This window comes from Physeter macrocephalus, chromosome 2 (genome assembly GCF_002837175.3).
Source record: "Physeter macrocephalus isolate SW-GA chromosome 2, ASM283717v5, whole genome shotgun sequence".
Classification (NCBI taxonomy): Eukaryota; Metazoa; Chordata; class Mammalia; order Artiodactyla; family Physeteridae; genus Physeter; species Physeter macrocephalus.
In genome coordinates this window covers 39415355-39443088 of record NC_041215.1, presented here as the reverse complement: position 1 = coordinate 39443088, position 27734 = coordinate 39415355, and the positions used below count along the sequence as shown (strand labels likewise).

General features: G+C 39.0%; 1 protein-coding gene across 5 annotated transcripts in view; it reads left to right on the top strand.

The window, feature by feature from the left end:
- The window catches only part of TUBGCP5 (tubulin gamma complex component 5), a 66753-nt gene that overhangs the window by 25970 nt on the left and 13049 nt on the right, over nucleotides 1–27734 (top strand). For 4 of the 5 annotated variants that reach the window (XM_028501510.2, XM_028501501.2, XM_024117091.3 and 1 more), the window contains exons 4-16: nucleotides 3991–4087; nucleotides 4495–4574; nucleotides 4975–5110; nucleotides 8776–8890; nucleotides 14482–14571; nucleotides 15337–15430; nucleotides 15933–16179; nucleotides 17683–17885; nucleotides 18950–19065; nucleotides 20818–21086; nucleotides 22061–22259; nucleotides 23799–23987; nucleotides 24809–24991. In XM_028501510.2, the coding sequence (XP_028357311.1) occupies nucleotides 3991–4087; nucleotides 4495–4574; nucleotides 4975–5110; nucleotides 8776–8890; nucleotides 14482–14571; nucleotides 15337–15430; nucleotides 15933–16179; nucleotides 17683–17885; nucleotides 18950–19065; nucleotides 20818–21086; nucleotides 22061–22259; nucleotides 23799–23987; nucleotides 24809–24991 (2018 nt within the window). Of the gene's footprint in view, nucleotides 1–3990; nucleotides 4088–4494; nucleotides 4575–4974; nucleotides 5111–8775; nucleotides 8891–14481; nucleotides 14572–15336; nucleotides 15431–15932; nucleotides 16180–17682; nucleotides 17886–18949; nucleotides 19066–20817; nucleotides 21087–22060; nucleotides 22260–23798; nucleotides 23988–24808; nucleotides 24992–26258; nucleotides 27624–27734 lie in introns of those variants that run through there. The other variant, XM_024117093.3, reaches the window with a different exon arrangement.

Sequence of the window (27734 nt, the reverse complement as noted above, 5' to 3'; positions counted from 1 at the left end):
AAAAGAAAAAAGGGGAAAATAATAGTATATCTTGCTCCTAAAGTCCACCTCCTCAACTTGGGATATTTCGCTGTCTATTCAGGTTTTCCACAGATGCAGGACACTTCAAGTTGATTGTGGCGCTTTAATCCGCTGCTTCTGAGGCTGCTGGGAAAGACCTCCCCCTCTCCTCTTTGTTCGCACAGCTCCTGGGGTTCAGCTTTGGACTTGACCCCGCCTCCGTGTGTAGGTCGTCCACCCTTCGCTCAGACAGGACGGTGTTAAAGGAGCAGCTGATTCAGGGTCTCTGGCACAGGCCGGGGGGAGGGAGGGCCACGGATGTGGGGCGAGCCTGCGGCGGCAGCACCCGGCCTGACGCTGCACCGGCCCGTGGCGCGCCACACGTTCTCCCGGGGAAGCTGTCCCTGGATCCCGGGACCCCGGCAGTGGCGGGCTGCACGAGCTCCCGGGAGGGGCGGTGTGGAGAGTGACGGGAGGGGAGGTGTGGAGAGTGACCTGTGCTTGCACACAGGCCTCTTGGTGGCGGCAGCAGCAACCCTAGCGTTCCACGCCCGTCTCTGCTGTCCGCGCCGACAGCCGCGGCTTGCGCCCGTTTCTGGAGCTCCTTTAAGCGGCACGCTTAAACCCCTCTCCTTGCGCACCAGGAAGCAAAGAGGGAAGAAAATGTCTCTTGCCTGTTCGGCAGCTCCAGGCTTCAACCAGACTCCCTCCCGGCTAGCCGTGGCACACTAGCCCCTTCAGGCTGTTTTCACTCTGCCAACTCCAGACCTTTCCCTGGGATCCGACTGAAGCCCGAGCCTCAGCTCCCAGCCCCCGCCCGCCCCGGCGGGTGAGCAGACAAGCCTCTCGGGCTGGTGAGTGCTGGTCGGCACTGATCCTCTGTGCGGGAATCTCTCCGCTTTGCCCTCCGCACCCTGCTGCTGCGCTCTCCTCCGAGGCTCCGGAGCTTCCCCCTCCGCCACCCACAGTCTCCGCCCGCGAAGGGGCTTCTAGTGTGTGGGAACCTTTCCTCCTTCACGGCTCCCTCCCACTGGTGCAGGTCCCGTCCCTATTCTTTGTCTCTGTTTATTCTTTTTTCTTTTGCCCTACCCAGGTACGTGGGGAGTTTCTTGCCTTTTGTGAGGTCTGAGGTCTTCTGCCAGCGTTCGGTGGTGTTCTATAGGAGAAGTTCCACGTGTAGCTGTATTTCTGATGTATCTGTGAGGAGGAAGGTGATCTCCGCGTCTTACTCTTCCGCCATCTTGCCTGCTTCCCTCCTGGCCTTTTATTGTGTTCTATCATTTGGAACATGTTTCTCTGTCACCTCATTTTGCCTGATTCTCTGTTTTCACTTCTGTTCATTAGGTGGAATGCTTATGTTTCCCAAACTTGAACAAGTGGCCTTATATAAGAGATGCCCTACGGGGCCCAGCAGAGCACTGCCCTCTGGTCACCAGAGCTGTTTGTTCTATGGGTGCCCCCTCTATGGGCTGCATGGACCCTTCTGGTGTGGTGGGCTGACTACTGTGGGCGCAGTACTACACAGAACGGTCCTCAACACAGTTGGCTGCCAGACTCAGCCTCAGTTAGGTCTGCCCAGATGCTGGTGGGCAATGCCAGGTCCTGGCACAGCTGGCTGCAGGACCCAGGAGGTCCTGGGGCTGGTGCTGGCCCACGGGGGTGGGGTTGGCTCATGGGCACACTGGTAGACAAGGCTGGGTCTCCACATGGCTGGCAGCTGACCTGGGGGCCCTGGGATTGTTACAGACTGGCTGGTGGGCAGGTAAGCCCCCTGTGCTAATAGGCTAGAGGAAGACTCCAAAATGGTGCTTGCCCACACTAATGTCCTTGTGGTAGAACAAGCTCCCCAAGATGGCTGCCAGTAGCATCTGTGTCCCCAGGATGAGACCCAGTTACCTCCTGCCTCTCTGGGAGGTTCTCCAAGATCAGCAGGTGGGTTTGACCCAGGCTCCTTTCAAATTAGTGCTTCTGCCCTGGGTCCCAGAGCATGTGAGATTTTGTGTGTGCCATTTAAGAGTGGAGTCTGTATTTCCCACAGCCTTCTGTGTCACCTGAATATAAGCCCTACTAGCCTTCAAAGCCAAACATTCTGGGGGCTTGTCTTCCCAGTGCAGGACCCCCAGGCTGGGGAGCTAATAGGGGGCTCAGATCCCACACTCCTTGGGAAGAACTTTTGCAGTTATAATTATCCTCCTATTTGTGGGTCACTGACCTGGGAGTATGGGTCTTGACTATACCATGTCTCCATCCCTCTTAACCATCTCATTGTGGTTCCTTCTTCATATCTTTAGCTGCAGAGGATCTGTTCTGCTAGTCTGCAGAGCATTCTCACTGATAGTTGCTCTGTAAATAGTTCTAATTTTGGTGTGCCCGTAGGAGGAGGTGAGCACAGGTCCTCCCAATCTGCCATCTTGGACAGTCTCCTGTATCATCTAAATGTTAAGTTCCAGGGCCCTAACTTTTAGCAGCAGTCTTCTTTTTTCTTTAATGCTATTAGTGAGTTCAGTTAAAACATATTAGCTGATTGATAGGTTATGTTTTAGCCATTAATGCTAATTTTTAGTTCAGTGATTACCTCGATTAATGAGTCTTCTAGGTGTCAAGCTCCCTTATAGTTGTTAGCAAAAAAGTGAACAAGGGGTAGGGGAATGGCCTCATCCAGGTCCTCTTCCCAGGACCATGTGCTGCTTTTGTGCATCACCATGCAGCTACAGGGCGGTAGTTCTGGTCCTTGGCAAAGTAGGGAGGTCTGCAAGGGCACTGTGTGTGCTCTTGCTTTTACTGTACATAGTTCTCTCCTCTTTCACTGGTAACATTCACCTGTTTCAGGTGTACAAAGTCCTTCCAAAATAAACAATCTGATGTTAGCAATTATTACTAAATAATAGATTTATATATTGGGAGTTTTTTTCTTCAAGTATTTACATTTTAGACTACTCTTCTCTATGGAATGAAAATTATTTTTTTTTGTTAAAGGAATTTAACACTTTTTTTTCTTTTTTTTTTTTTTTTTGTGGTACGCGGGCCTCTCACTGTTGTGGCCTCTCCCGTTGCGGAGCCCAGGTTCCGGACGCGCAGGCTCAGTGGCCATGGCTCACGGGCCCAGCCACTCCGCGGCATGTGGGATCTTCCCGGACCAGGGCATGAACCCGCATCCCCTGCATCGGCAGGTGGACTCTCAACCACTGCGCCACCTGGGAAGCCCTTAACACATTTTTAAGCAGAGAATTTGTGATATATTGCCTTATCATTCCCAGGAAAGTTTACCAAGTGTCTACTGTGTCCCTCTCATCACTGGGTGGTAGGAATACGGAATAAACAAGACATGATCATCACTACCCAAGTAGTTGTGAATAGCTATTTAATTATAATTATGATAAACACTATGAAGCTGTACATAAAGTACTATAGAACATTTAATAGGGAGAGGTAACCTGAGACTTCCGTACCCTTCCTTGATTTTAATTCACCTCCTCTCTCCTTTCCATGCATACTTTATGACTATTTGCATATTTGGAGTATTTTTAATTTTTGGCAGCTTTTTAAATGTGATTTTTAAAATACAATTTAAGTTTTAAAAAAACTTAGAAGTTGAAGAATACTAAAAGGAACTCCTGTGTACTTTTTGCTTGGGTTCACCAGTTGGTGTCCTTTGATCTGGAACATTCCTCACCCTTTTTTTTTGACCTTGACATTATTGAAGAGAGCAGGCTAATTATTTGGTAGCTTGTCCCTCAATTTAGGTTTGTCTGAGATACCTCATTATGATTCAGGTAGTGCATTATTTGACAGGTTCCTTATCTGTACACGTTTGAACTATAAAAACAAGTTTAGAGTTTGAGATTTGTTTAGGTATGATTTGTGTTTTCTTAAACCAGGAAAAAAAATTGAGGACATAACTGTCATGGGGTTACCTTTTCTTTACTCAGACTAGTTTAGAAAGCTCTTACCAACCTCAGTGATTCATATTTTTCATTTCTTGTTTTAAAGACAGATGCACATTATTCCATACTGTCACTTCTTCTATGTCTGTCTGATTCTCCTTCAAACAGCAATTATGTGGAAACACCAAGAGATAAAGAAGTGGGTATGTTACCAAATGCTTTTCATGTATAACAAATAAAAGAGAAATTGGTTTTATGACTTAATTACTAGACATTGAGATTTTATAAAAAGTTGTAAAAAAAATCTGTGAAACTAAAATATTTCTGTTGTTTTAAATGCAATTGTAGTTGTAAATTTTCTTTTAAAATATGAATTCTGACTTTGTAAGTCAAACTTTCAATTATATAAAGAAAAAAATCACTTTTGAAGATAAAGAAATTAAAATTTTTAATGTATTAGAATGTCAGCTTATTGAGTGTTTCAATATTTTTGAACTTTCATTTCCCAAATGTATTTTATTTTGAATTTTGTTAAACTTTTTACTGTAATTGGGGTTTTTTTCCCACATATTTTTGATCCAGCTGATGAAATTCTTCTGCTATATTTTAGAAAAGAAAGACGATTTCGACTGGGGAAAATACTTGATGGAAGGTGAAGAAATTGACCTTGGCCCAAATGTAGACACACCAGTAAGTAGCAGTGGTTTTGCTACTGAAAATATAAATACATGCCAAGTTATTTAGACGATTTTTATGGGTCCTTCTGCCCTACAGCAACTTATCTAAAATAGGAACACTCTTCACTAAATTAGAGTGGTTTATTATGGAAGTTTTATTAAGATTTTGCACCCAAACATCGGTACTAGGAAGTTGATCAGAAAATATATGTATCCCTTAACGAGCTGTAAATCTTGGGATTTTGCCACCAAAACTAATTCCATCCTGTAATATTAACTTTCAAGACATGTAGAAAAAAGTTTTATTTGATAAAGTTTTTGCTTTTTTTCTGAAATTTTCTTGATCTTTTAGTCTAAATAGCTTCAGTCGTTGGGTGCTCTAAAGGTAAGGTGTATTTCCTTCTTTTAATCAGAATTGGTCTGAAGAAAGTGAAGATGAAGATGATCAACAGCCTTTAAGCAGAGAGGACTCTGGGATTCAGGTGGACAGGACGCCATTAGAAGAACAAGATCAAAACAAAAAACCGGGACCTCAAGTCAGCTGGAAAGGTAGTGTGTGTTCTTAGATACTGGCATCATTTTCTAATAGAAGAATTCTCTAGAAGGAAAGGCAAGCTCTGAGAATCCGTTCCATGTGGTTTAAAATATTGGTAAGCTCTGCCGTCCTTAAAAACAAACCTTTTTAAACCATTAATAGATCTTCCTTCTGTAGTGCCTAAGAAGTAGCTCTATAGAATTAATGTTGAAAAGGCATTTACAGTGCAATTTTGGTCTTTTTTTAATGTATATAGTTCTGAGAACTTTGTTAGTCCTAAATGGTTGTTTCTTTTCTTTTCTTTTCTTTTTTTGAGAAGGATTGGCTTTGCTAAAGTTAGTGACTAAATAAGAAGAAAAGATCCATACAATTTAATTTTAAATTTGAATGTCTGCTTTTTCAGTTTTTAGTGAAAAAATATGAATTGGTAGAATCTAGAAAGAGCTGGAAACAACCTTAGAGATTAGAACATCTAATCCTGCTTCTCATTTTGTAGATAAAAACCAAAGGCGTGGTTACAGTGTTTTTCCCATGGTCACAGCCGTGAAGCTAACCCCAGAAGCTGGGGTTCATTGTACCTGAACCTTGCCAAATGCACATAAAGTAGTTAGAACTGATTTAGCATGCTAACGATTTTCTGCTTTCTTTTCTCTTCCCTTTCTTTTTCATTCTTGAATTGGACCTTTAGGGTAGAGTGTGGATTAATCAGCTCAGAGTAGGTGAGCTGCAGCAGCCCGTGCAGGGCCTTTTGGTTTAGTTTATTTCTTCTCTTCTGCCCTTTCTGATTTTCATTCCCCTTTCCTTTTCTCTGCCAGCCCAGAGACAGTCTCCTGTTCTAATGTATTTGATATCTGTTCTCAAACATGTTGAGTTCTTGTAAAGTACATTGTTTTGGTTGGTTGTATTCCTTTTTTAAAATTACATACTGGTATTATGCTATGTGTAAACTCTGTTCTGTTCTTCTTTTCATTTAACTCTGTTTTAATCTGTCCATGTCACTATGAATATCTCTTCTGTTGCTCCTGATGGCTGAGTAGGATGCTGCAGTTTGCAGTACCTCATTTCTGTAATTGCTTCTCTTGTGGACAGGCCTGAGCTGCCTTCACCCATTCTCCCTAATGCCATGCCCAATTATGGACCTGGTCCACAATCTCATCCCTACTTGATTAGACCCCCCCGCCCCCTATTTGGTCTGCTGTTTTCATTTGCATTTGTCTGACTACTCAGGATAAGTACTTGGGATCAGTCTTGCCCGTTCAGTGATGTATCCATTGACATCCTTTGCTTGCTTTTCTTTGGAGTTTCATGTCATTCTTGCCCATCCCCACACTTCAGAGTTCTTTGTATATCTAGATAGTAATTCCTAGGTTTTAGACATTGCAATTTTCTTCCTCTAGTTAGTCACCTATATGTTCATGGTATCCTCCACACAGATTCTGTGATTTTTAAAAATATCTTATTGTACTCAAATCTGAATTTTTCATGGTATGGTTAGAATTTGGGCCTTGGTATTTTTCTCTAAAAGAACATTCCCCTGTATTTTCCTTCTGTTTGCTTTTTTAGAGCTTGTGTTTAGCTCTTTAGTGACCACCAGATCCTCTTTTATGTATGAAGTGAGGTTAAAAGGTCCAGCTTATTTTTCTCCCGTGTCATGAGCAGATTTCCCAACAGTCCATTCTTTCCACATGGCTTTGTGGTTCTAACATTATTATTATCGATACACTTATTTATTTCTGAACATTCAGTTCTCTTCCCTGAGTGTGAGTTGTGGAGGAACAGACTTTTTATTTATATGGCTTTGTACTGTGTTTCAACACATAGAAGGCAAGTTTCCCCCTCACCTCCTTTACTCTTTTTTAAAATAGGCTTAGCTATTTGTGGGCTTTTATTCTTCTAAAGACATTTTAGGAGCAGTATGATAAGTTCCTTTTTAAAAACCCAGCTGGAATTTTTATTGGGATTACATTGAATTTATAGATTTAGCTTGGGGAGATCTGACATCTTTACTATGAAAATATCTGCATTTATTCTAATTTTTTAATGTCTTACCAGATTTTGGAAATTTTCTTTGTAAAGACCTTGTCTTTGTTAATTTCTGTGTATGTTAATAATTCTTATTGTGAATAGTGTCTTTTTTTGTTTTATTTATTGCCGGAGTAGGGGGACACTGGTTTTTTATAAATTGTTCTTATATCCAGCATTCTTGCTGAACTCTCATACTGCTTATATATTGTTGATCCCATTAGGTTTTTTGTGTAGACAATCAGTATTGTTTGCAAATATTGACAGTTTTATCTCCTGCCAGTTCTTTCTTTAAAAAAATAAATTTATTTATTTTATTTATTTATTTTTGGCTGTGTTGGGTCTTCGTTGCTGCGTGGACTTTCTCTAGTTGCGGCGAGCGGGGGCCACTCTTTGTTGTGGTGCGCAGGCTTCTCATTGCAGTGGCTTCTCTTGTTGCAGAGCACAAGCTCTAGGCACGTGGGCTTCAGTAGTTGTGGCGTGTGGGCTCAGTAGTTGTGGTACATGGGCTCTAGAGCACAGGCTCAGTAGTTGTGGTGCACGGGCTTAGTTGCTCTGCGGCATGTAGGATCTTCCCAGACAGGGCTCAAACCCGTGTCTCCTGCATTGGCAGGCAGATTCTTAACTACTGTACCACTAGGGAAGCCCCTCCTGCCAGTTCTTATACCTTATATCTTCTTAATGACATGTTAACCATGTCTCTTTTCTGGCCAGCCCTCTAGTCTGCAGAGGAAGCAGTGGCAATGAGCGTGGGTTTCCTGGAGTGGTTTTTATCCCAGGAGGGTTGCCCCTGAAATTCCTTAATTAAGTGTGATAGTTTTTGGCATAGGTTCTGGATATGTGTCCTTTGTAAAATTAAGACTTTTATTCCTGTTTTTCTAGGAGTCTTTAATTATAAATAAGTATTGAACTTTATCAAGTGCTATTCTTTATCTGTGAGATAATTCTATAATTCATCACTTTTACTCTAGTACTTTACTGATAGATTTTTTTGATAGTGAATCATTCTTGAATTCCTGAGCTAAACTTCCTTGATCATTCTGTTATTTTTTTACTATAGTATTGGATTGGGTTAGCCTTTTTTAATTGAGAATTTTAAATCTTTATTCTTCGATGAATTACTTTTCTTATCATGTCTTTATCTGGTTTTAGAAGTAAGGTTATATTGGCCTCATAAAACGTTAGGCAGCTCTCCCTTTTTCTGTTTTCTATAACAATCTGTATAAGATAGCTAATCCTTCAAACCCTACTACTAGTCCTGAGGCTTTGGGGGTGCTTGGGAACATCTTAGGTTGCCATTTCAATTTCTTTTATGATTATTGAATTATTCAAGTATACTGATTGTGTCTTTTTATTCATGGGTCATTTTAAAATCGAGTAATTTTTTTTTTTTTTTTTACTTTCTAGCAGTGACACTTAATTAAATTTTGTATGTCTCTCTCTCTCTGTGTATGTGTGTGTGTGTGTGTGTATATATATATATGGTTTTAAGTAAATGATTATATTTATAAATGTTGTTGGGTAGCTGTTATTTTAAAGACCCTTTGTCAATTGAATATTTGAATGGAATCATAAGTCCAGATATTGTAGCAAAGCTGATGAAGTATTTTGTTGTTAACTCTTATAACTTAAATGTAAATAAATTTCCTTCCACTAGATGAGGCAGATGCCCGAAGCTGGCTGGAACAACATGTGGTCCGTCAGTACTGGACAGTCAGGTCCTCGAGGTTTCCTCATAGTTTACATTTGCACTCCAATCTAGCTGCTGTCTGGTAAGAAGCTATTTTCCATTTCATATGTTGATAGAGGAAACTTGGATGTTTTAATATTTGGTTTTGAGTTGTGACTTAAATCAAATGCTTTCTTGAACTTTTTTTAACCGTTTTCAAAATTGAAGTATTGAATTTACAACGTGTTAGTTTCAGGTATACAGCAAAATGATTGTTATACATACATACATTTATATATGTGTGTGTGTGTGTGTATATATAATCCTTTTTCAGATTATTTTCCATTATGAGTTATTATAAGCTGATTAATATAGTTCCCTATCCTATACAGTAGGTCCTTGTTGTTTACCTGTTTTATATGTAGTAGGGTGTTAATCCCAAACTCCTAATTTATCTCTCCCCCCATCTGCTATCCCCTTTGGTAACAGTAAGTTTCTATTCTATGCCTATGAGTGCATTTATGTCTTATAAATAAGTTCATTTCTATCATTTTTTTAGGTTCCATATATAAGTGATATCATGTGATATTTGCCTTTCACTGTCTGACTTACTTCACTTAGTATGATAATCTCTAGGTCCATCCATGTTGCTGCAAATGGCAGTGTTTCATTCTTTTTATGGCTGAGTAATATTCCATTGTGTGTATGTGTGTGTGTGTACCACATCTTCTTTATCCATTCATCTGTCCATCTTTTGATGGACATGTTGGTTGATTCCATGTCTTATCTATTGTAAATAGTGCTGGTATGAACATTGGGGCTCTATTTTTAGTTTTTTAAGGAACCTCTGTACTGTTCTCCATAGTGGCTGCACCAATTTACATTCCCGCCAACAGGGGAGGAGGGTTCCTTTTACTCCAAATCCTCTCCAGCATTTATTATTTGTAGACTTTTTAATGATGGCTATTCTGACTGGTATGAGGTGATACCTCATTGTAGTTTTGATTTGCATTTCTCTAATAATTAGTGTATTGAGCATTTTTTCATGTGCCTGTTGGCCATTTGTATGTCTTTGGAGAAATGTCTTCAGGTTTTCTACCCATTTTTTGATTGGGTTGTTTGTTTTTTTCATATTAAGCTGTATGAGCTGTTTATATATTTCGGAAATTAATCCCTTGTCATTTGCATCATTTGCAAATGTTTTCTCCCTGTCAGTATGTTGTCTTTTTGTTTTGCTTATGGTTTACTGTACAAAAACTTTTGAATTTAATTAGGTCCCATTTGTTTATTTTTCTCTTTATTTCCATTACTCTAGGAGATGGATCCAAAAAAATATTGCTGCGATTTATGTCAAAGAGTTTTCTGCCTATGTTTACCTCTAGGAGTTTTATAGTATCCAGTTTTATATTTAGGTCTTTAATCCATTTTGAGTTTATTTGTGTATATGGTGTTAGAGACTGTTCTAATTTCATTCTTTTACATGTAGCTGTCCAACCTCTGTACTGTTCTCCATAGTGGCTGCACCAATTTACATTCCCGCCAACAGGGGAGGAGGGTTCCTTTTACTCCAAATCCTCTCCAGCATTTATTATTTGTAGACTTTTTAATGATGGCTATTCTGACTGGTATGAGGTGATACCTCATTGTAGTTTTGATTTGCATTTCTCTAATAATTAGTGTATTGAGCATTTTTTCATGTGCCTGTTGGCCATTTGTATGTCTTTGGAGAAATGTCTTCAGGTTTTCTACCCATTTTTTGATTGGGTTGTTTGTTTTTTTCATATTAAGCTGTATGAGCTGTTTATATATTTCGGAAATTAATCCCTTGTCATTTGCATCATTTGCAAATGTTTTCTCCCTGTCAGTATGTTGTCTTTTTGTTTTGCTTATGGTTTACTGTACAAAAACTTTTGAATTTAATTAGGTCCCATTTGTTTATTTTTCTCTTTATTTCCATTACTCTAGGAGATGGATCCAAAAAAATATTGCTGCGATTTATGTCAAAGAGTTTTCTGCCTATGTTTACCTCTAGGAGTTTTATAGTATCCAGTTTTATATTTAGGTCTTTAATCCATTTTGAGTTTATTTGTGTATATGGTGTTAGAGACTGTTCTAATTTCATTCTTTTACATGTAGCTGTCCAGTTTTCCCAGCACCACTTATTGAAGAGACTGTTTTTCTCCATTGCATATTCTTGCCTCCTTTGTTGTAGATTAATTAACCATGAGTGTGTGGGTTTATTTCTGGGCTTTCTATCCTGTTCCATTGATCTGTGTTCCTGTTTTTGTGCCAGTATCATACTGTATTAATTACTGTAATTTTGTAATATAGTCTGAAGTCAGGGAGCCTGATTCCTCCACCTTCGTTTTTCTTTCTCAAGATTGTTTTGGCTATTCAAGGTCTTTTGTGTCTCCATACACATTTAAAATTTTCTTGTTCTGGTTCTGTGAAAAATGCCATTGGTAATTTGATACGGATTGCATTGAATCTGTAGATTGCCTTAGGTAGTATGGTCATTTTAACAATATTGATTCTTCCAATCCAAGAATATGGTATATCTTTCCAGCTGTTTGTATCCTCTTCAATTTCTTTCATCAGTGTCTTATGGTTTTCGGGGTACAGGTCTTTTGCCTCCTTAAGTAGGTTTATTCCTAGGTATTGTATTCTTTTTGATGCAGTGGTAAATGGGATTGTTTCTTTAATTTCTCTTTCTGATATTTCCTTGTTATTGTATAGAAATACAACAGATTTCTATATACTAATTTTGTATCCAGCAACTTTACTGAATTCATTGATAAGCTCTAGTAGTTTTCTGGTAGCATCTTTAGGATTTTCTTATATATATTACCATGTCATCTGCAAACAGTGACAGTTTTACTTCTTTTCCAATTTGAATTCCTTTTATTTCTTTTTCTTCTCTGATTGCTGTGGCTAGGACTTCCAAAATTATGTTGAATAAAAGTGGCAAGAGTGGGCATCCTTGTCTTGTGTCTAATGTTAGAGGAAGTGCTTTCGCCTTTGAGTATGATGTTAGCTGGGCTTATCTTATATGGCCTTTATTATGTTGAGGTATGTTCGCTCCATACCCATTTTTTTAGAGTTTTTATCATAAATGGATGTTGAATTTTGTCAAAAGCTTTTTCTGCATCTATTGAGATGGTCGTGTAATTTTTATTCTTCTATTTATTAATGTGATGTATCACATTGATTTGCAGATGTTGAATCATCCTTGCATCCCTGCGATAAACCCCACTTGATCGTGGTATATGATCCGTTTAATATATTGTTCAAGTCAGTTTGCTAGTATTTTGCTGAGGACTTTTGCATCTGTGTTCATCAGTGATATTGGCCTTTTTTGTATCAAAAAAAGAAATTTTTTGTGATATCTTTGTCTGGTTTTGTTGCCAGGGTGATGGTAGCCTCGTAGAATGAGGTTGGAAGTGTTCCTTCCTCTGCAATTTTTTGGAATAGTTTCAGAAGGATAGGTGTTAACTCTTCGCTAAATGTTTGGTAGACTTCACCTGTGAAGCCATCCGATCCTGGACTTTTGTTTGTTGGGACTTTTTTTGATTACTGATCCAATTTAATTATTGGAATTTGATCTGTTCATATTTTCTGTTTCTTCCTGATTCAGTCTTGGGAGATTGTATATTCCCAGGAATTTGTCCATTTCTTCTAGGTTGTTCATTTTATTAGGCGTACAGTTGCTCATAGTAGTCTCTTGTGACCCTTTGTATTTCTATGGTGTCAGTTGTAACTTCTTATTCATTTCTGATTTTATTGATTTGGGCCTTCTCTCTCTTTTTTTTCTTTTTTTTTTTTTGATGAGTCTGATAAACAAATTACCAAATTTGTTTATCTTTTCAAGAAACCAGCTCTTAGTTTCATTGATCTTCTCTATTATGTTTTTGTCTCTATTTCATTTACTTACACCGTGGAGCTTTATGATTTTTCCTTTTACTAACTTTGGGTTTTATTTGTTCTTCTTTTTCTAGTTCCTTTAGGTTTGAGGTTAGGTTGTTTATGTGAGATTTTTCTTTTTTCCTGAGTTAGGTTTGTATCACTGTAAACATCCCTCTTAGAACTGCTTTTGCTGTGTCCAGTAGATTTGGATCATTGTGTTTCCACTTTCATTTGTCTCCAGGTATTTTTTTATTTCCTCTTTGATTTCATCAGTGACCTGTTGCAGACTGTGGTTTTCTTGCTTCTGGTGTCTGCCCCCTGGTGGGTAAGACTGGTCCAGGGGCTTGTTCAGGCTTCCTGCAGGAGGGACTGGTGCTGCCCACTGATGTGTGAAGCTGGGTCTTGTCCCTCTTGTGGGCAGGGTTGTATCTGCGGGCGTGTGTAGAGGCGGCTGTGGGCTCAGGAAGTCTAGGCAGCCTCGCTGCTGAGGGGAGGGGCTGTGTCCCTGCCCAGTTCGTTGTTTCCCCTGAGACGTCCCCACACTGGAGCCTACAGCCTACTGGGTGGGACCAGGTCTTGGTGCCAAGAGGTCAGCCTCCAGCAGGTGAATGCTCCCTGATATAGCCACCGCCAGTGTCTTTGTCCCCAGGATGAGCCACCAGCCATCCCCCACCTCCCCTGGAGACCCTCCAAGACCAGCAGGAAGGTCTGGCCCGGGCTCCTGTCATTTTGCTGCCTTTGCCCTCAGTCTCGGTGCTCATGAGATTTTGTTTGTGCCCTTAAGTGTGGAGTCTCTATTTCCCTCCATCCTGTGGAGCTCCTGCAGTCAAGCCCCACTGGCCTTCAAAGCCAAATGCTCTGGGGTCTCCTCTTCCCGGTGCCAGAGCCCCCAGACTAGGGCATGCCTCACATGTGGAAGAACCTCTATAATATAATTATTCTCCGGTTTGTGGGTCAACCACCTGGGGAGTATCGGATTTGATTATATCGCAAGTCTGCCTCTCCTACCTGTCTTGTTGTGGTTTCTTCTTTAATATTTTCTGGTATGTTTCAGTGTTTTTCATCAGTTTTTCTTTCCACAGTTAGTTGTAATTTTTCTGTGCTCGTGAGAGGATGTGAGCTTAGGGCCCTTCTACTCTGCCATCTTGGCCGCTCTCCTCAGTCACTTATTCTTCGTAACACTTTACACTTGCCACTTAACCTGTGATCAGTTCCTCATCGAACTAGCTCCGTTTGCCTGATGAGCAGCAAGCCAAATGCTGAAACTCCAAGGTTTGCAGCAGAAGGGGTTTATTCACAAGGCAGCCAAGTGAGAAGGGAAAACAAATCTCAAATCTGCTTTTCCTTGAGATTTTTAACAATTCCAATTAAGCAGTTTTGTTATTTAATTATTATTTTTAAAGTGAAATTATTTAACTATAATCTGTCTTTTGATTTGTTATTTTCAAAGTGAATGGATTGGTTTATATTAGACCATTTATTTGATTTCTGCTTTAGTGTACTTACTGCAAAAATAGTTACTATTTTTCCAAAACAACAATACATAGTTTTAAATATTTGCCTAAGTCAGCAATAAACATAGCAATTAGAATTGCTCTGAAAGTGCTTCTCTGAGAGTATTTCAGTTGACTTGTGAAAATGAATATGGGAGGAAATTTAAAGTATGTATTATGTTTATTTGCTTATCTATCACTGGTTAAATTACCACTAAATTACACATATTCTTTGAGACTTCTACTTTTACTTAATGAGAAATCTTTTCATTGACATTTGATGTTTGTTATCTAATAGGGACCAACACTTGTACAGCAGTGACCCATTATATGTTCCAGATGACAGAGTTTTTGTTACTGAAACGCAGGTTATTCGGGAAACCCTGTGGTAAGACCTGTTAACCTAATTCATAGTCTAAAGACTTTATTAATGAGAAGCAGAATTTTGGTTTTTTGAAGAAAGATGTTTGAGGGTTTTTCACATGCATATTAGAAATAGGCCATTAGGTATGAACCCAAATCAGGTCCCTGTGGACACCTAAATTTGGATTGACAGACTCAGGAAGCCCAAACTTTAGAGTAGACCATGGAGATTTTGGTATATTTACCTCTTTTCCATTTTAAATAATGTCATATATGATTTAACCAAGATTAGACTATCACTTTTTAAATATCTGAATTCAAGTTAAGGTTTCTAATTTTCTGCTTACTGCTTTTTAGGCAGAGCACATCAGTGAGAGTTACCTGTGCCCTGTACCTAGGAACCAGGAATCTAAGAATTTAGATTGTGTTCACACAAAAATGAAGATGAAGAATGTAGCATGTAGTGCTGTTACTACTGAGATTTCCAGTTTCTGGTTCTCTCTGCCATAAAATATAATACTGACATGCTTAAAAGTGGGAAGATCTGTTTGGACTATCACGTATGTGAGGAAATGTTTTGACAATACTGTTTTGTACTTTTTTAAAGATGGTATTGAAATAATCAATCTTAAAGTAATCAGATAAAAAGACTGATGTCTTCTATTTTCTAATTATCTGACCTCTTTGTCCTCCCTTACCCTCCCCTTCTGAATCTTTTATTAAAATTTCTTAGGCATTACTGTAGTGAATATTTTTCTAAACTTAAAGTACATTCATCTTTTTATTTCAGGTTACTTTCAGGGGTAAAAAAGCTCTTTATATTTCAGCTGATAGATGGAAAGGTAACTGTGAGGAACAACATTATAGTAACTCATTTGACACATGTAAGTTATTTGTATTTATTGTAATTAAAATTAAATAATAAGATTTATGTAAATCATGGTTATGTAACTTTAGAACATTTTGCGATATTAAAATTAACTATTAAATATATTTAAGTTCCAAAAGGCAAAATTAAGTTTGTATTTTTATAGTGGTTAGAGAATTCTTTTATATTGTTTGTGGTGTTCATATTTAGTTTTGATTTGTATTTTCTGTCATTCTTTATTGGGAAAGCTGTCTACTGTAATTTTTTTTCCTATAGTACATTTACCTTATATTTATGTGTTTTTAAAAAGTGTAAGCCACAGTTCTATATTTTATGAAAATTAATGCTTACACTGTTTCCTCTGAATGTAAAACTAAATACTCATTTTATTGCTTTGTCTTTTACTAAGCATACTGTTTAAAAAAGTCACAAAGGAAATATTTTACAGTGAGGGGGATATGAATTAGAATGCCTACAGAAGACTGACTTTAAATCATTCTGGTTTGCTTCTGTTGTAGAGCTGTTTACGATCAGTGCTAGAACAAATAGCAGCATATGGCCAGGTTGTGTTTCGACTCCAGGAGTTTATTGATGAAATCATGGGGCACAGCTCTGAAAGCATGTTCCCTGGAAATGGTTCCGTTCCTAAGAAGTCGACAGAAGCACCTTTTAGAACATACCAGGCTTTCATGTGGGCCCTGTACAAATACTTCATTAGTTTCAAAGAGGAACTTACAGAAATTGAGAAGTGCATCATCAATAATGGTATTTAAATATTCTTCCCTTTTACTCATAACACATGTAACTCATATTTTGAATGCCATTTAGGTTAATAATTGATACAAGATTTGAAAATTACATGGCAAATAAGTAATTCTCCTGAATACACTCATTTTTAAAAATTATTTTAAATTTGTATTTTTAAGCCATTCATATCTCTAAAAATCCGAACAGTATAGAAAGATTTACAGTGAAATTTTTTCCTGCTGCATTAGTTCCCCAGCCCAGACAACCAACTGATCTATTTCTTGTGCATCCTTCCAGAAATAATTTAGACATATGCAAGCAACATATATTCATATGCACATGCCTAGTAGTCTTTTAACTGCTCTCTTCAAATTGCTTTCTAATTTAAATTTTGAGGATTATACCGTACAAGTATTTAAAGAGCCTCCTCGTCCTTTTTTACATATTGAGCATTTTATTGTATGGATGTGTCATAGACCAGTCCCCTTTTGATGGACATTTGGGCTGTGCCTGATCTTTTCCTGTTGGCAACAGTGCTGCAGTGATAACCACTTACATATTTGTAATTGTACATATGTGCACCAAGTTACCTATAGCACAAATTCTTAAGAGTGGAATTGCTAAGTCAAAGGATATGTGATGGCATATGTGATTTTAGTAGATATTGCCACATTGTTCTCCACGGAGGTACAGATAAATAACTTTACACCCTTGCCAACAATCTATATGAGTACCCGTTTGTTCCCAGTCTTGCCAGTGGTGTGTTATCAAACTTTTGGGTCTTCACCAGTATGACAGGTGAAAATGGTAACCCAGTGCAGGTTTTCCCCCTTAACTTTTATTTACAACTAATGCAAAAAATAGTACATTGAGGTCCCATCTTCCCATCACCCAGCGTCCTCCAGTGTTGACACCTATAGTACGTTATCAAAACTAGGAAATTGACATTGGCACAGTACACTAACTAGTCTGCAGGTCTGACATGGGTTTCACCAGTTTTGCAGGGCCTTGTATTTTTGCGAGGAGGTAAGCAGTTTCTTTCTGCCATTCTTTTACATTTTATCACATGTGTAGATCTGTATGGCCACCTCCATATTTAGGGTTCAGAGCTGTGCCATCCTGACGAAGGGACTTGCTCTTGTTGCCTTCAGTAGTCACCCTCTCCACCTCCCCTCACTAAAACAGGAGCCCATTGTAGTCTGCTTTGTATTTGCCCAGAGTAGTTTTATTCTGCATTCTTTTTTCATAAGTGAGGTTGAGTATCTTTCTATATGTTTAAGAATTGTTTGAATTTCCTTTTCCATGAATTGTCACTTCCTTTATTGATTATTTTTCTGCTGAGTTGTCTTTTCCTTCTTTAGGGGGTTCTTTTTTGGGGGAAATCAGTTCCTTGTAACATGAAGTTAAAACCTGCCATCCTCCGGTTTGCCATGCCTTTCCATAAGTAGGTTAGCATTTATATCACATTTTGAATGCAGATATTTTTCCTTGCTAATGAGTTTGATTTCTTGATATTTGCAGATACTACAGTAACTCTTGCAATAGTGGTGGACAAGTTGTCACCTCGATTGGCTCAGCTCAAGGTTCTGCACAAAGTGTTTAGTACTGGAGTAGCAGAAGTTCCACCTGACACTCGAAATGTCGTTCGAGCATCTCACCTGCTCAACACCCTGTACAAAGCCATCCTTGAATATGACAATGTTGGAGAAGCCTCTGAGCAAACTGTATGTGGGGATCCTTGTCTAGTCCACTGTGTGTGACTAATTCTGCTCAGCCATAGGAGTGCTCGATAGCCTGTCGTAGATATTTGTAAAAAATAGTGTGTCAGACAGCTGTTGTGAGTTTTCAGATTAGGTTCTAAATTTGAGCCTGCAGGAAACTATCCTTTCATCTATAATTGCCAAGATCACCAGATGGATGAGGCAAGAATATAACAAAACATAAAAGCAAGATGTGAAAAATACCTAGCTGATTTTTATAGATATTTTTAATAACTCTTTCTTAAAGAAAAATACAGATCTATTATATGAGGTATCTAGAGTAGTCAAATTCATAGAAACAGAGAAGAGAATGGTCGTTACCAGGGACTGGGGGAGAGGAGAAAATGGGATAGTTAATGGGTACAGAGTTTCAGTTTTGTAGCCTGAAAAAGGTTTAGGAGGTCTGTTTTCATAACAATATGAATACATTTAACACTACCAAACTGTACACTTTAAAATGGTTAAGACAGTATAGTTTATATTACGTATTTTTTTTACCATAATTTTTAAAAATACAAATCTAGACTTTAATCTAGAAAGCTGCATGTTTCTTTGGGTACATAATTTAGGTGTTTTGCCTAGTTTGTTGGTGTGACTCTTTTTCCTCACCACTTTGATACTGCATTTCAATTAAAAGTTGATTTCTTTCAGCTCTGTAATTTCTTTTTATTAGGAACTATAGTAGAACAGAATCACTTCCTTGTTGTTAATGGACATTTTGCTAATAGCACTATTTGGATAGGATAACCATATCCCAGTTTGGACTGTCCAGTTTAGACCTGTTGTCCCTGGGTAACTTCACTACTAAGAGGGTCCTGCTATGGACAGTATGGTCTTCTCATACTTAGGTGAGGTTTTTCATAAGGATTTTATAGCATATGGTTTGGATTTTTAATTTCTTACTTTGTTTCAAAAAACATAGAAATTGGATCACTTTTTAAAAGGTGCTTCAGAAACGCTCGAACCTCATTTTGTCCAGAGACGAGGGAGTTCTGAGAATGGATGTGCGTGCTGCGCTGTCTCCTCAGGTCTCCTTGCTGTTCTCGCTCTGGGTGGAGACCGTGCGGCCCTACCTGCAGACTGTAGATGAGTGGATCGTGCATGGGCACCTGTGCGATTGTGCCCGGGAGTTCATCATCCAGAGGTGAGGGAGGCACACCAGGAGCTGGCTTTACCTCTCTTCTCCCATGTGGAGATCGTACACTTCTGTTAGCTTCACATGATCCATAGGCAAGTTCTCTTGCATTTTTATAGAAGACATCAGGTACCAGTGCAAAAATATTTTTCCAAGTTTTTTGTCAATCTCAACTTTGCTTATTAGCAAATTATATTGAGTGATAGTGTGTTTGTGGCTGGCTGGTATGGTGAAAGGCACACTGAGTCCCTTAAAATGAATTAGGTGTGGGCTTCCCAGGTGGCGCAGTGGTTGAGAGTCCACCTGCTGATGCAGTGGACACGGGTTCGTGCCCCGGTCCGGGAAGATGAAGATCCCACATGCTGCGGAGCGGCTGGGCCCCTGAGCCATGGCCGCTGAGCCTGCGCGTCCAGAGCCTGTGCTCCGCAACAGGAGAGGCCACAACAGTGAGAGACCTGCGTACCGCCAAAAAAAAAAAATGAATTAGGTGATGTCAGATGGCTTCATTAATGGGAACCAATGGGAATAAATTATCTATGAGACAAAAGGTGTGAAAATATTACAGAATATGCCTCTAATATATTTATTTCTCCTAATTAGCTGTTCTTTTTACCTTTTTAGTATAATATTTAATAAAACAATTAAGGAAAATCTTGATCGTCATAAAATCTATTTATGATGATTCCCCTTCACTTGATTTTTCTGAACAGAATCATGGAAACTGCAATGTAGAACTATTTGCACTCTCTTAACTCAGTCTTAAGTTCTGCACTCTGTACAGATACATGTGTTTTGTTTTGTTTTTATTTATTTATTTATTTATTTTATTTTTGGCTGCGTTGGTCTTCATTGCTGCATGCGAGCTTTCTGTAGTTGTGACGAGCGGGGCCTACTCTTCGTTGCGGTGCATGGGCTTCTCATTGCGATGGTTTCTCATTGCAGAGCACGGGCTCTAGGCATGCGGGCTTCAGTAGTTGAAGCATGCAAGCTTCAGTAGTTGTGGCTCGCGGGCTCTAGAGCACAGGCTCAGTAGTTGTGGTGCATGGGCTTAGTTGCTTCGCAACATGTGGGATCTTCCCAGACCAGGGCTCGAACCCGTGTCCCCTGCATTGGCAGGCAGATTCTTAACCACTGCGCCACCAGGGAAGTCCCTAGATACATGTTTTTATTGATAGCTATCCATTTAACTCATCAGGGAGAGTAACTTTCTTAGAGCTACAGAAGGGTAACGCTGTTTACATAGTGCTCATATAAAGGAACTGGCCTTTCTTTAGCTGAATTTTGGGTCTCATTATGTCTTGTTTTTTCTGTTGCACATGAGGATTTTTGTAAAAACGGGATTCTGACTATCCTTAGGTGGTGATGCGTACACCTTGTTTCATTGTTAAAATAGTCCAGTGGAAATAATTATGGAAAAAAAGATGTGGAATTCTGGAGTTTACTTTCAGAGGAGATGGGTAAACTTTTATTCTACCCTTAAGGAGAACCAAATTAATCATATTTTGTTTAATTCCAATTCAGGAAACTTTCTGCATAGTTAGATTTTACCTATGCCATTCAGAGTATTTGTCCACTTTTCTATGTTAAGCTGAAGTCAGGTAAAACATCTGTCCCATTTTACCTAAAGATTGCATTGTTTTACTAATAATTGATAATTACTGTGTTTTGGAATGTTTGGACAACATGCCTAAGCTAGAATAGATATACTGTTGTTTTTAAGGAAGAGAAGTTAAAGTTTAAAATTCTTTTGAATCCCTACAGAAACAAGAATGTTCCGGTAAATCACAGAGACTTTTGGTATGCAACTTACACGCTATACAGTGTATCGGAAAAGACAGAAAACGAAGAAAAAATGAGTGATAACGCTAGTGCGAGTTCTGGCAGTGATCAAGGGCCCTCCAGCAGGCAGCACACCATGGTGTCCTTCCTGAAACCCGTCCTCAAGCAGATCATAATGGCTGGCAAGTCAATGCAGCTGCTGAAGAACCTGCAATGCATGGAGAGCACCACATGGCAAGCCACGGCCAGAGGTAACCCCTTAGTGGTGGAGCAGCTGCTCCAGTCTTCACGCTTGTCATTCTGAGATACGTCATTATTTTGCAGTTTGAAAATTATCAAAGCCTTTTATTTTCATGGAAGTGATCACCATGATCAAATTGATAGGTCATGCTGCTCCTGACTGAAAAAAGATTGTCCTCGTTGGAAACTTTTATCACAGTGTTTGAAAGGCAGTGATAATACGTTCCACATGCATTTTACTTATTCTTGATGCCTTAGGACTGGTCCTTTAACAATAATTCTCTGGTATTTCTTAATGCAGAGCAGCATTTGGCACCTGAGGACATGAACTCTGGCAGATAGGAATTTGTTGGTGAGCGGTTCAGACTTGATCATAGATTTTGAGAAAATCTTGATATAATTTCTGGTCTTTTGGGATGTAATTTAAGCAATATACTTAAGGTTTTATCAACTGACTAAAAAGGCTTTGAGAGGTATAGATGTGACCTTAGTTGTTTTGTTTGTAAATCATCTTAATGTTACATTAATTAGTTTAAATTATTATATCTACTTTAAGTAATATTTTCACTTTGTGGAATGTTTCTTTTTAACTGAATAATAAAACGTAAAGAACTTTCCAGGGCCACTGTTGAAAGTGTTTTTCCCAATGTAATTATGATTCCTATTAGTGTTATCATAGTGCTGTCTAGTATAATGGTAACTTTACTTTCAGGCATCCTGCTTAAGCTGTTACTCTGTTCAGAAAAAAACTAGCTTATACTTTGAATGTTTAACCATGAACTTTGCAGTTGTCTAACAGAGGGTATAAAAATGTTTAGTTGTACTAAGGGTACTATACTGTAAGGGTAACAAAACAGGGATAGACCTTCATAGGCCAAAGGAAAAATACCAGGCTATAATATATTTAGATAAGTTTACTTAATATTTCTTAATGTTAGTTATTTACTAGAACATAATTCACCTTACACATTTCTTGATGTTTCAGATGCAGAAAGAAAAAGTCTGTATACCCTGTTTCTGGAGTCTGTGCAGTCTCGTCTTCGACACGGAGAAGACTCCACTGCACAGGCCCTCACTGAGCAGCAGGCCACCAGAGAGACCCTCATTAAGATGCAGTCCATTGCCAAGAGGCATCTCGAACTGGATGATGTTCATGATCCGCTGCTGGCGATTAATTTTGCAAGGTGATACACACCTGCAGGATTTTCAGTGTTTGAAATGGCAGAATCCGTGCTGCAATATTTAGTAATTGTTTATCTCTGCCAGGTAGGGCTTTCCAGCCTTAAAAATAGAAACCTTTGTACCCTCTCCTTTCTAATGAATGAAATACAAGAATATATTATGTTCACTTATTTCAGATACATAATTTAGCCTCCTTATTATTTGTGAAAGTCCACAGGTTGTCGTGTGCCCTAGGCCCATGGGCAGCGCTGTCACTCATACAGAAGATGCTCATGGAAGTTGGGGGTCCTGGGACATGTTGAGTCAGACCCTCCCGATGTATCTTGGCCCTTAGGGGCTTTTAGCTAATTGCCCCAATGAAATAAGTTATTAATGCCCACACAATACCCTGTTAATTATTGTCTAATGGCCATCATTCACTACTTTCAACCCTGATGGCTAGAAAGACCTACTCAGTACTTGATCTTTTAGGCAGAAGCAACTCTGTGAAGGACTGCTTCACACAAAGAATACTTTGAGGAAAAGGATTTTTATTTCTATAATAGTTGGTAATTTTACGACTAAAGGTAAATATGGGACTCCAGAGTTTTGATTTAAGAGAATTTTATTGAGATGAATGAATAAAGAACATGTGGTGTATATATATATACAGTGGAATACTACTCAGTCTTTACAAAGAATGAAATTCTGCCATTTGCAGCAATATGGATGGACTTAGAGGGTATTATGCTTAGTGAAGTAAGTCAGACGGAGGAAAACAAATAATGTATGATGTCACTTATATGGGAAATCTAAAAAATACAGGGCTTCCCTGGTGGGTCAATGGTTAAGAATCCGCCTGCCAATGCAGGGGACACGGGTTCAGTCCCTGGTCCAGGAAGATCCCACATGCTGCGGAGCAGCTAAGCCCATGTGCCACAACTACTGAGCCTGCACTCTAGAGCCCGTACGCCGCAACTACTGAGCCCATGTGCCACAGCTACTGAAGCCCACGTGCCTAGAGCCCATGCTCCGCAATAAGAGAAGCCACCGCAATGAGAAGCCTGTGCACCGCAAGGAAGAGTAGTGCCCACTTGCCACAACTAGAGAAAGCCCGTGCGCAGCAACGAAGACCCAACGCAGCCAATAAATAAATAAATAAATAAATAAATTTTTAAAATAAAAAATAAACAAACTGGTGAATATGACAAAAAAGAAACAGACTGACAGATATAAAGAACAAAATATTGGTTTACCAGTGGGGAGAGGGAAGGGGGAGGGGCAAGATAGGGGTGAGGAATTAAGAGGTACAAATTACTATGTATAAAATAAATAAGCTACAAGGATATATTGTACAGCACAGGGAATATGCCAATATTTTATAATTATAGAGTATAACCTTTAAAAATTGTGAATCACTGTTGTACACCTGAAACTTATATAATATTGTAAATCAACTGTACATCCATTTAAAGAAAAAAAAAGAATTGATGTCTTTTTTTAAAAAGAGAATCCTGTTGACAGCAGCTCTTAAAAAGAAGACTCATATTTTTATATTAAAGGTTGTATTTGGAACAGAGTGACTTTCACGAGAAGTTTGCTGGTGGAGACATATGTGTGGATAGATCATCAGAATCTGTGACTTGCCAGACTTTTGAATTAACGCTGAGATCTTGCCTCTATCCTCATATTGACAAGCAGTATCTAGATTGCTGTGGAAACCTCATGCAAACTCTAAAAAAAGATTACAGGTATGAGGAGTGGTTTCATTTGGGAGGTAGTCGGTAGTTTTTTGTACTTTAAGAATAGCTGAAGTTATTTTTAAACCTAGATTTCAAGCTAATTTTAATTAGAGTAGGGAATGGATATGCAATAAACAATTTTCTTTTGAGAGGATCAGTAGACCATCATTGTTTTCTTAACTTTATTGTGAAATTTGTTTCTGAGAATTTATCCCAAATGAAATACAGAAAAAGCTTGTTACACAAAAATGCTTGTCACGAAGTTTGCTCTCAAAAAAAAAACATGAAATTACTTAGTAATGGATGACTAGTTCTTTAAATTGTGGCATATCCATAAATATGCATATCCATATTAAAATATGGCGTATCCAATTCCATGTATAAACTTTGTAAAGTTCATACAAATTATGTTTATACAGGGTTTTAAATAAAGTTTCTTAAATCTTAAAAAATAGGATATATAATATGGTAGGAACTATATTTTTTAATGCATGGAAAAAAAGACTGGGAAGAAATACCCTAAATATTAACAGTGGAAATTCATCATGAATAGTAGATTTGGATTAACTTTTTTTATTACACTTTTGTGACTTTGCCAAATTTTCTTCAATGTTATAGAAAAATAACTCCTTTCTCATTATTAAAAGTAAACCATATGCTGTTTTTATTATTTTTGGAAATCTTTAAGATGTATTAGTATTTCTAATTTTAGTAAATGTACAGTGTAAACCCGTTTCACTAAAGATGATGGTGTACAATACCTGATCCTGATCTAGAATCCTATCTTATGAGCCTAAGATCTTTCTGTCACTTATTTTCTCTTCATTCAGGTTGGTTGAGTACTTGCAGGCCATGAGGAATTTCTTCTTAATGGAAGGGGGAGATACCATGTATGACTTCTACACATCAATTTTTGATAAAATAAGAGAAAAGGAAACCTGGCAGAATGTGTCTTTTCTTAATGTCCAGCTTCAAGAAGCAGTAGGACAACGTTATCCTGAAGACAGTTCACGGTAAAATATGGGAGGACCTTTTATTTTAAATATTATAAGATAATCCATGTGTCCCGAACTCTTCTCTTTTATATGTTATCTTATTTAATCCTCACACCAATCCCTATGAGTTTTACTAATGTTTTTTACACATTAGAAAACTGAGGCAGAGACTTCCCTGGTGGTCCAGTGGGTAAGAATCTGGGCTCCCAGTGCAGGGAGCCCGGGTTCGATCCCTGGTCAGGGAACTAGATCCCACATACCGCAACTAATAGTTCATATGCCGTAATGAAAAAGATCCCGCATGCCACAGCAAAGATCCCATGTGCTACGACTAAGACCCGACACAGCCAAATAAATATTTTGAGGAAAAAAAAAAAAGCTGAGACAGCAGCGACTTGCCCACTGAATGAAAGGAGATGTGAGGTGGCACCGTGTGGTCTCTCAGGGTCTGATGGCCTTGCTCACATGGCTGGAGTCCATACTGGCCGCCTTCCTGCCCCACGCCTTGCCCTCCAGCCAGCTGCACCAGCCTTCATTGTGATGTCACAGGCGGTGTTCTGAGAGAGTGCGCGCAGAGCCCTTGGCACTGGCCAAGGCCTGAGCTGTAGGCCTCACCTCACAGACCCTTACTTCCACCACAGACCAAGTCAGAGGCCAGCCCAGTTAGAGGGGAGATAGATTCCACCACTTTTCACAGACAGGGTTGCCTGTTTTCAAGCTGTTGTACTGGTTTATCCCCAGCTAGGGAACTCACCTTCCCTCCTCCCTGTCAGTCTGCTGAGCAAACTGGGCCAGGTCTGTGGGTTGGTGCCATTAAATCTTTGTATAACAGAGGCTCATTTTCCACCCTGCTTGTTGGTCCTTTTTCCTGTTGCATGTCCTTGCTTGGCTACCTTTCTTGGCTCCCTCAGTGGACCTTGAAAAGTAATAATGATAATAATTAACATTTATTACATGTTACATGTTACACTTAGGACATTGATTTCCTCACAGCCATGCCAGGTTACTGCCCATCTACTACTTAGTAGTAGATAAAATACTCCTTTTATTTATGTCATGTATTACCTTTGATGATTCCATAAAAGCAGAATTTTCATCAATTATATGATTAGTAAAAGCAGGGTAACCGCTAGATTCTTTTCGTAGTAAGGAATTAGTGCCTGGCAATCCCTGGGGGGGCCAGGGAAGGTTAAGGCTATATTTTTCACTATCAATAGAAACTCATGAATTTTGTTATTTTTAGTATGTTTCAATCTATTACAGTTATTCCTTTTTTCTTGCTCAGACTGTCCCATCTTTACCCAGACGGAACTCCTTCACTTGACTCTAGTAATCTTGGAGAGCATCTTTGCTTTCAGGACTGGATGTCCGGACTCATCCTGTGCACTTCCTGCCCCAGGCTCTGCACCTCTTCCAGGAGCACTGGTCCTGTCTGTTCTGTGGCTTTAAAGCCCTTGGTCTGTGTCCCAGAGTGTTCGTCTATACTGGATTATCAATACTTCTGGGCTCACTCAGTGGATGGAGCTAGGAAATATGTAGAAAGAGGAAGATGAATCATAAGCTCATATTGATAATTCCAGTATGTATTAAAGATTACAGGATTTCACTTTTTTGATTTTCTTTTGTATCTTCCCTTGAGTGCTAACACATGAACATAAATATTTATTATATTTATTCTATAATAAATCATAATAGTTCCAAAGTAACAATAACAGCAACAAGCCCATTGAGAGTTTAAAACATGCTTGTGACTATATTCTCTTCCTTGTGCTTTCAAGTCATCAGAATCCTGTATTTCAAGGTCACCTGGAACAATTCTCAATGTGATTATACCACTAATATAGGGCTGGGTTCATTTGTTGTATTTTCTACTTTTAGGAATCACTTCATTTTTATTTTTCTTGATTCCATTTTGTTTTTTAATTGTATAAAACAGCTATATATTTCTTAAGTTAAAATCATTGACACAAAATTACTTTTAGGGAGCTCTGACTTCTGTTCCTATTCCTGTCCATTTTCTCCCTTTCCTCATAACCTTTTTTATTAGATTTTATTTTATCCTTCCAGCATTTATTTTTTGGAACCAAAACCGTATGTGTACATATTCCTTTTTCTCCTCACATGTTACAGAAAAGGAAGCACTCAGTGTGCCCTCTGTAACACCTGCTTAACTTTTCTTAAGTAGATAATACATCCCAGAGCCACTGCATTGCAGGCTAGAGAGCTTGTCCTCACTACTTTACAGCTGATTGTGTTCATTCAACCAGGTGTCCTGTTGGTGGACACGTGGATTCTCTTCTTCTGCGATGTATGTATGCAGCGACTGGTCTTATGCGTTTCACTTCTTATTTTTGCCAGTGTAACTTTGGAGTATTTTTCTGTAATGGGATTGCCAGGTAAAAGGGTAAACACCTGTGTAACTCTGCTAGCTGTTACCAAATTCCTCTTCATAAAGGCCATATTTTTTCTAATTCCCACCAGCAATGAGGCTTTCTCCACAGCCTCACCAACAGAATATGTTGTCAGACTTTCAGATTTTTGCCAGTCTGATGATGGAAAATGATGTCTCAGTGTAGTTTTAATTTACATTTTCCATGTGAGCGTAGTTATCTTTTCATATGCTTATTTTTGCATTTGTTTTAAAGTGAACTCTCCGTATCTTTTGCCACTATTTCTTTTTTTTTTTTTTTTTTTTGTGGTATGCGGGCCTCCCTTTGCTGCGGCCTCTCCCGTTGCGGAGCACAGGCTCCGGACGCGCAGG